Source organism: Diospyros lotus, chromosome 1, assembly GCF_014633365.1.
Source record: "Diospyros lotus cultivar Yz01 chromosome 1, ASM1463336v1, whole genome shotgun sequence".
Taxonomy (NCBI): domain Eukaryota; kingdom Viridiplantae; phylum Streptophyta; class Magnoliopsida; order Ericales; family Ebenaceae; genus Diospyros; species Diospyros lotus.
In genome coordinates this window covers 50,409,724-50,419,315 of record NC_068338.1, presented here as the reverse complement: position 1 = coordinate 50,419,315, position 9,592 = coordinate 50,409,724, and the positions used below count along the sequence as shown (strand labels likewise).

Genomic DNA, 9,592 nt, shown 5'->3' with positions numbered 1-9,592 from the left:
CTACTTGCCAAGCTCAAGGACATCCATTGAGAGATTAATTACAAATACGTAAAATAACATAATTTTTAACAAATTTTAAAATTCTTAAACACTCATAATTAATTTTTATCGTTTGTAGTATTTTTTTAAACTTATTTCATTTATTTTAATATTAATTTTATTCAAATTTAGATCAATATGTAATTAATCAATAACTGAATTATTAAAAAAAAAAAAGAATAATTTTCACTACAACTCTGAATTCAATTTATCATATTTTTAATCTTATTAATAATGGATACGTCATGTTAAAGATAAATCCTTAAAAGAGTGAATTTTGAAGGAGGATTAGGATAAATATAGGAGTCCTAATATAACTAGAATTATTGTTTATAAATTGATGTCACCCCGTTTAATCGTTAATTAAGCTGCATATATTCAGGTCAATTGTATTTTTGAAATTTGGTCAATCGTGTATCCCAAAGTCCAACCGTCCAGTTACCTAATTTACCCTGAGGAGGGTATTTCGGTCAATTACCTCCGTCGGAAAACCACTGAAGTCACGCAGGTGAAGCGGTGGGTGGTTCACAGGTTGGATAAGGGCATTATGGCAATTTCGAACCCACCCAGGTTATTCGCTTCTGCGTTAAATAGGAAGTTCCCGTTCGAACAAAGCATTGTGAAAGCTTTCTTTTGTTGGCCAAGCTGAAGGTCGCAGCATCTGAGGAACAGAGAGAGAGAGAGAGAGAGAGAGAGAGGAAACTATCTTCAGAGAAATCCAGCGTCAAGGGGACTGAGAAAATCTGGTAACTCTTGCGTTTCCTTTTCACATGGCTGTTGATTCTTTACATTGGCTATTTTCGTTCTGGAAACTTCCGTTTTCTAGAAATGACTCTCTCTCTTTCCGGGGAAATTTCTGATTTCACACATTCGTCGTTCTGGACAAGCAGAGTCCGGTTCTAAGCGATCGTAGTTCATGGATGTTTGTTCGGACGCGGTTTTATGGTTCAAAATTTCGAACGCTAGTGTTGTGCTTTTCTTCTTACCTCAATTTGAGTTCAAAAGCCGCTGTTTCATTTCAGTAAAGCCATAATTTACTCTGCTTGCGTTTGCTTTCTTGTCTCTGTTCGTTGATGATTTTCTGTTCACGTTTCTTTATAGTACTTTGAGGTTTGATCAGATTATATGTGTCATCGGACGTTGCCTGACTTGTTCTGACCTTCTCGGCAATTACTCCCGTTTAGTTTGCTTACATCTTAGGAAGTTACAACTCAATATCAAATAAAAAGAGGAGAGAACGGTTCCCGATGAAGATCATGATCTTCATCGGGAACCTGGAATTCTTATTTAGTTGGATAGATTGAATTTTCCCCACTACAAACATAAAGTATTGCTTCTTGATTACAAAATTCTTAATTGTGGAATCCCTTGTTTGACAGAGTAGAATTACTTAAAATCTATTTGGCTTAATTGCATTCAGAAATCTTTTTCCCTAATCGTTTCTCATTTCTCGTCTTCAGGTTCTTCTCTCTCTATCCATAACTGGAAGATTTTTCAGTTTATTCTCCGTGTGAATTCATTCATGGGTTCGAATTTAGAGCCTGCAGAAGAAGGACAGAACAGGAAGCCCCTAGGAATTCAATTCTTAGAGTACATAAAGAGATCCTCCCTGTCCTTCAAAACTCACCAAGCCATTGTCCTGATAGTTACATTCTTGGCATACGCAAGCTACCATGCCACCAGAAAAACTACAAGCATTGTGAAGAGTGCTCTCGATCCTCAATCATCAGATTTAGGCTTGAAGTCCTTCCCATTTCAAAGAGCTTACTTTCATAAAAGGGAAGGGAATTCATGGGTTCTTGGGAGCGGCTGGGCGCCATTTGACAGCTCGGATGGCACAGCCTTGCTCGGCGATCTTGACGTGGCTTTCCTCTCCGTGTACGCCCTGGGGATGTACTTCTCCGGCCATTTGGGTGATCGAATCGACCTCCGAATTTTTCTGACAGTAGGAATGCTAGGGACAGGATTGTTCACTTCGTTGTTTGGAGTCGGATACTGGGGGAACATCCATGTGTTCTACTACTACTTGATCGTCCAAATGCTTGCCGGTTTGTTCCAATCAACCGGCTGGCCTTCTGTAGTTGCAGTTGTAGGGAACTGGTTCGGGAAGAAGAAGAGAGGCCTCATAATGGGAATCTGGAATGCTCATACATCGGTTGGAAACATCACAGGCTCCTTGGTTGCTTCAGCCCTGTTGAAATACGGATGGGGCTGGTCCATGGTTGTGCCTGGCCTCATGATTGCATTCATTGGCTTGTTGGTTTTCATGATCTTGCCGGTTAATCCCGAGTCAGTTGGAGCTGATGTAGATGAAGACGACAAGCTGCCTACTGACAAGAAAGAAGGAGAAGAAGGGCCAACAGAACCGCTGTTGAGATCAGAAACAGATAACGAGAATGAGAAAGCTGTAGGGTTCATACAAGCATGGAAGATACCTGGTGTTGCTCCTTTTGCTCTTTGCCTCTTCTTTGCCAAGTTGGTTGCTTATACATTTCTGTATTGGCTTCCATTCTACATCAGCCACACAGGTGAATAACTCTTTCCCCATGAGAAACTTTTGAGTTAGTGTCATGCCCCAAACTGATTTCTCTTTTTGATCACATTGCAGCTATAGACGGGAAGTACCTGTCGAATGAGGCAGCCGGGAACTTATCAACATTGTTTGATGTCGGAGGAGTGATTGGGGGAATCCTTGCCGGCCACATTTCAGATCGTCTCGATGCCAGAGCCATAACAGCTGCGAGCTTTATGTACTGCACCATCCCGGCTCTCTTCTTGTACAGATGCTATGGACACGTTTCCTTGACTGTAAACATTGGGCTCTTGCTAATTGCTGGCTTGTTTGTGAATGGACCTTATGCTCTCATAACAACCGCAGTTTCAGCAGACCTCGGGACACACAGCTCCCTGAACGGCAACTCGCGAGCCCTAGCAACCGTCACGGCAATCATAGATGGGACGGGCTCCATCGGAGCCGCCATTGGACCGTTGCTGACAGGGTACATATCCGAGAAGAGCTGGAGTGCAGTTTTCACCATGCTGATGGCTGCAGCCCTGGTGGCTGGGCTGCTTCTGACCAGGCTTGTTGTGGCTGAGGTGGCCGCGAAGATCGACCAATCGAGATCCCAAGGGGCCGCATCTCGGCCTCCTACACCTGCACATGAAGTATGATTTCTTTAGGTCCTTTGCTAATGGTGCGCGAAGATCCCAAGAGTGCTTTTAAGCTCTGGGACGGAAGCTTTTGGTCATTTGTTTATAGGACAATGCTAGATGAACAATTCTGAATCTGAGACTCAGAAGCAAGTAGAAAGTAACAGTGTGATTTGATAGACTAGAAGATGTGAGAAGTGTGCAGGCAGGAGGGGCCAAAATTAAAGCTCTCTCAATCTGCACCAGTTATACAGATTGTGATGTACATTCTCTATACTCCACGATATGTACATTTTTGTACCCATACGAAGCATAACTGGAGATTTGTGCATTGTTTCTTTCAATACTCAAGAGAGCTTGTGGGAGGACGTTTTATGTTTCTGCCCAGTTGATGATGGTTCATAAACTTCTGAATCGGGGAAGACGTTTTATGTTTTTGCCCAGTTGATGATTTGTAAACTACTGTTCAGTTTAAACTACTTCAATCTTTGTGTCGGACTCTGACCACGCCGCAAATTTAACGCGGTTCGATTTCACCACACCTGCGCCCATAAGTTCCACAATAATGAGAATTCCACTCGATATAGGTTTTGTTTTAAAAAAGTTACAAATGACACGTGACAGTTTTTGCACGAATAAAATTAAAAACTCTTTTAATTTACACAACTCTAGATATTGGTCAGTGACTCTCAAATGACTCTACTTATTGAGTTGTGTATTTAACTTCTAATGGAGAATTGTCTATAATTATAGAATGGCAAAAATTTGAGGAAGATTGAAAAATAAATAATAATAGAAATTAGAAAAAGAAAAAGAAGAAGCATGATGACCCAAAAGAGGAAGAGAGTAACGGGGAAGGGAAAAATCAGTATTATATTCAATTTTATAAAAAAAAAAAGGTATAAGTCCATTAGAATCTGAAACTTAAAAACAAAAATATCATAATAATACCAAATGCTAAAGTTTAAAAAGACTAATTTTTCGTCAATAATTATCCCCAAGAAAGTAGGTTTCTCTAGAACCAAACAAGAAGAAAATGGTTTAAGCAAGATATAATTTAACCATGCGTAGTCAATATCTATTTAAGAACGAAAGAGTTTATAATAAGCCAGCCAACCTTTGACTTACAATTACATCACTGCTAGTTGGGGACCGCTCGGATTAAATTAAGGCTCTTAGACCATACTAATGGATGTATTATTGTGCAATCCACCAGATTATTTAAACCAAACCCTAATACTTGGTGCTGGATTAGTGATGTGGTATCTCTACAGATTACACTAGATTAGCAACTAAGAATCAAATAAAGTATAGAAACTGACCACATTAAAACCGTTCACTACGCCAATTGTCTCATTCAGAGTATAATATTGCTAAAATGTTTATGGTATTCTTCCATGTTCTCCAAACGCGCAAGTTATAACCTAAGCCGCGTATGTGGAAAATCGCGTGCCCGGGTCGTTGTCAAGAAACCGTGAAGCAACAGGCGGCTTGCTTTTTCCCACAACTTACAGTTCGCCTCGACGAACACTCGTCCTAGAACACGGTAACAAGCCAACAAATTCATTATGGTCAATGTCAACTTAGCCTCTCGCCTCTGTTGAGTCCAGGTTGCTATCCAATTAATCAACTTCCCTGTGGTTTTGCTTTGTCTGCTAGAGGTCTATCTAGCTATGGAAGTGCTAAAGCTTTCGCCAAATTGTAAACAAGAATCCAAAAACTCCAACCAAATCTAGAGAAGACAATCAAACACTAGAAACCAGAAAATAACCAAGATGAAACGAATTAAAGGGCTCAAAGCCGTGTCAGTTAGACTATCATGGGATGCATTATGGAATCCCAAGGAGCTAGGAAGATTGGGCTTCAGGAGATGGAGAAACCATTAGTGTCCTGGAGGACCCATGAATACCAACCGTAAACTCTTTCAAACCCCACAGCAAGATTCCAGCATCCAGGTCCGAGACAACCGGTAGGAATGAGAAAACTGTTAAAGAGTCATTCTTGGAAAAGAGTAGCAGTAGAAGAGGTATCCTCACCAAGCACTGCAGCTGGAATTTTGCAAATTCCTATACCCTATAATTAAAGAGCAGGTGCTTGGTTATGGGTAGTTCAAGAAGTAGAGGGATTCAGTACCAAAGCAGCTTTCTTAACTAAGCAGCAGCCTAATCAACCTCCAAGTTCCTGGCATTTCCCCCAAGGAGTGGAGGAAACTTTGGGAGACAAAGTTGCATAATAAACTGAGAATGATGGGTGGAGAAAACAGGAACTTGTAGAGAGATTTCAAGTCATAGATAAAAAATGTTGCCACTGTGATCATCGCCCGGAAACCACATTGCATTTATTTGTTCATTGTCTGAGGGCCAGGGAAATATGGTTTATGGGGGATACAATCAGATAGATTGATATTTGACACCTTTGAAGGTTGGTTATCATGCATCCTAAATCCAAAGAGTTCAAATGCTTGGGAGCGAGGAAACCAGAACAGAACGATGACCTGGATAGCAGTCCTACTGAAGAAAATATGGAAAAAGGGGAATTCAGGAAGGCTTAACCAGATGGAACTCATTCAAAACGTCTCCATGGCCTGTCAAGAACGCATCCAGAGTGCAGAGGATATAAGTGAACAACTATCAAAAAACAGAAATTGTAGTCAAATGAGATGGTCTTGTCCTGGGGATGAATGCATTAAGGTAGATATAGATGCAGAGAATAAGAAGGGTAAGATGTTTGATGGAATGATAACAAGGATCATAATGGATATAGTCTTGTGGGCAAGTACTTGGGTGAACAATCCCAGCTCGGCAATCGCAGTAGAGGTAGAAACAGCTGGTTTGGCCCTGTCCATAGCAGATTTGCAGAGGTAGAAGAAGTTCTATCTTGAAACATATTCACAGCCATTGGTTAAGTACTCAACGAGTCTCGACTCGACCAGGAGCTGTAATGGGAATGCCTATCCAGGACACAAGGGACCTTCTATCCAGATTATATTACACTTCTAGATCAGCAAACATGGTGGCTCACTTGCCGGAAGAATCAGCAAAATCCTCCAAGATCTCCACAACTTTGATCTCTGACAATCTCCCTCACCCTCAGGCAGTGGTAGAAGCATGTTTTCCTATATCTAGCTGCAATAGAATGATTTGTTTGTTTCCTTCTGTTTTGTTTTCTTACCTAAAAAAGAAAAAAAAAAAAAAAAAGGAGAAAATGCCTCCATGGTCCACACTTGTGTTCTCCAGTAAATAGTACAAAGCTTAAACTCCTTAGTTCAGCAAAACTCTTCAGACCTTCAACACCTGCCATCCAGAGGCACAAATTGCTAAATTTAATAAGAGGAGAAATAGCCAAACAGCTACTAATTTATCTGATAACAAACAAGGTAGATTTCTTCTTTCTGTGCTATTTTTGGATGCAAACGAGCCAAGGTTAGCCAAGTAGTAAGTTGTTCAAGTTTTGTTTGATAAGAAGCTTAAAAAATGTTTCAAGCTGAGTTTGCTTAACTTTCCAGAATACTCAAACAATCCTCAATAGTTCTAAGTTCACCAATTCAAGTTCCAATCAAATCCAGAAAATTATTGAGCTCCAAAACATGTTCAAGCTTCCTTATTTAGATAACAAGCCAAAGCTCAAATGAGTTTTTAGTGAGTCGAATATTACTCAGGCTTAATTCTCTTGGCTCATTTTACAGCACTAACCATTTTTGGATTCCAAATAAATGTGCTTGTAATCCAAGTTCAAGAAAAATAACAGAGAGGTTGTCACAATCTGATAACCAAACCAAAGTGAATTGCACAAACATTGTCTTCCAAGCACCTCCAAAAATAAAAGTCTGGTAAAATGGACAGACAGAAAAAGAGAAGCAAAGGAAAATATATTATCTTGATTAAGAGTAAAAACAGAATTGGAAGGTTTTACCTGGAAGTGGAGTATAACCTAACAAATGAATAGGAGTGTGATATTTGAAGTGGTAAAAATGTAGAAATGAAAATTTACCTCCCTCCTTTGTCCCCATCCATCTTTTAAGGGATACAACTTCGTTGGCTTAGAAGAAGTCCTTGCAACCTTACTCTTTCTTGCAATTCATTTTTCCTTACTCTTTCTTTCAATTCATTTTTCCTTCCTACTAAAACAATGGAAACCATATTACCCTACTTTTTTCCCCTACTCTTCATTGTGCCAGCCTATCCTCCTACCAAAGAAACCATAGAATCCCTCAAATGGTACAAATGAGTCACAACATGAAAGCATGCTAGCTGTTATGTAATACATGCCCTGATTTTGACAGAAGATACTCCAAAATGAACCAAAGAAATTATGCTAGCTTCAAAACAAGTCCTTTTATCACCATGCAAGAGAATGATTTCGTCAAAACCCAAACAACTTGACTAAACCCCAACTCTGTACTATACCACACTAGGAAGACAAAAAAGGCAGGGAGAATAAGAGATCCAGATTGACATGATAGTACTCCTCCAAGTTTTCCTCTGGTAACAATATGCATGAAAACTGAGTTGCCAGTTTGAACCACAAATCATCGCTGCGTATTGAAGACAAAGTAGGAAGTACAGCATATTTCTCCAAACTGAAACAAGTAAACTTCTCTTTTTTAGGAGCAGGGTACACAATTGGTAACAAGATATGAGCATCAATGGAGGCTTAAAGCCTCTTGTTTATGCAGTTGACTAGGAGATTGGAAGGGTAGGAACAACTATTTTTATGATTGAGGGTACAGTTTATCTATTTTTATGAATTAAGAGTACAGTTTTTCTATTTTCATTCATGTTCAAATCAAGTACGTTCAGGCACAGTTGACAACTACAACATAGCAAGCTTGGCTATATTCAGGAACAGATGAAAGTCTGCAAAAATACTAATCAGGTTGATTAGGTTGGGTTCGGAATATAGAAGCCAAACACGAGAGTGATTATTCACGTTTCAGGTCATGTAGGAACCTTAATTGATGCAACCACATGAATTTATATACAATTTGGTAGTCCAATAAAAATACAATCAGATAGATTCGATCAGGATGCCCCTGATATTCATTTTAAAAAAATGACCCCGATTGAATGGAAGTTACATGCAAGAGTATTAGATACAGTCACCTGGTTCCACCAAGTTCGCATCTTAGAGAATAGGAATATTTAAAGCCATACTGCCAGATATAAGATCCAGTGTATAAACCATTTACCTCGAGAAATAGGGATTTCACCGTAACTTCATCGTACATTAATCTCTAGGGATTACATTATTTGGTAATATGTTGTGTTAGATAGATTCCTTTTTCCTTCAGTTATCATTTTGGTCATTGTAATTCATAAGATACATGCTCTAGTCTCTTTAATCAAATCCCACTAAATGGTAAGCCACAAAACAATATCCTGCCTTAGAACAAAAATGCATATGGTGAACCTAAAGTTCCGAGCATAACTTAAATGAACATTCTAAAAACTCTTTACTTACATGAATAAAAAAACTTCATGTATAACATAAATCATAACCAAAAAAAAAAAAAATGTAATAGAAAGAGGCACCAATTATCCAGGACTATATATGTCTCATAACAATTCGAATTACCACAGAGCCAAAATCATAAACACTGGCAACACAACATCGTAATAGAAAGAGGCACCAAAATTGAGAGAACAAATCAATACTCTCGCCACCGAAAAAACCAAGAACTGGTAACGCTCATAAAACCTAACAACCATCAATTTCACCTAATTATTTCATCTTTCCCAGTACAAACCCATCAATTTGTATTTGTATTGTGTGGAGCCCAATGAAGGGGAAAACAATGTGTCAGTAAGAAACCCGAGTTAGAGACGTACAATATCTGTGTATCACTTTGAACTAACTAAACGGCGTCACCTCCGTCGCCCCTCTTGGGCTTGCGGTACTTCTCTTCGATCAGCTTGGCCATGAAAATGGCAGTGTTGGCGAGCTTCTGAACGTTGGGTACGTTGTAGTTCTGGGAAATGTAAATCCCGCACACCGTGCCTGCTATGAACGATAAACTGCCCCGAATTATGCCCATCGGCTCCGCTCCAAATTTTGTTGGGTCTTCTCCCTCTCGCGCTGCTGCCTTTTGCGGTTTCTTCAAAGGGAGAGTTCGCCCCGCGACTCGGTCTGGGAGAGAATTAACTCGGTGGATTTGTATTTTTGGGCCTCGCCGGAGGACGATGACAGGGCTGCCCAGATCCGCAACATCTAGAAGCTGCTGTTAAATATATTAATTTATTTTCTAATTATTATATTTTAATTTTTTCATCACAATTATTAAATTTTGATTTATGTTAGAATTAAATTAATTTTTAAATTTTATTAACGAAAATTAACTTGAGGTTTAAATTAATTTTAATATAAATTGATTTTAGAATTTATATAAATATACAAATTTGATGAA

General features: G+C 39.2%; 1 protein-coding gene and 1 long non-coding RNA gene across 2 annotated transcripts; one reads left to right on the top strand and one right to left on the bottom strand.

Moving 5' to 3' along the window:
• The first annotated feature begins 620 nt into the window (after window positions 1-620).
• LOC127809159 (putative glycerol-3-phosphate transporter 1) lies at window positions 621-3,493 on the top strand. Its single transcript, XM_052347892.1, has 3 exons — window positions 621-785; window positions 1,500-2,567; window positions 2,648-3,493. Exons 2-3 carry the CDS (start codon window positions 1,562-1,564, stop codon window positions 3,208-3,210), a joined length of 1,569 nt encoding a protein of 522 aa, XP_052203852.1. The 5' UTR covers window positions 621-785; window positions 1,500-1,561; the 3' UTR covers window positions 3,211-3,493.
• Window positions 3,303-7,768, bottom strand: LOC127809169 (uncharacterized). Its single transcript, XR_008025087.1, has 2 exons — window positions 7,180-7,768; window positions 3,303-3,731 (listed from the first exon to the last, which is right to left on the bottom strand). It is a non-coding gene; the product is annotated as an uncharacterized LOC127809169 (long non-coding RNA).
• Between the last annotated feature and the right edge of the window lie 1,824 nt (window positions 7,769-9,592).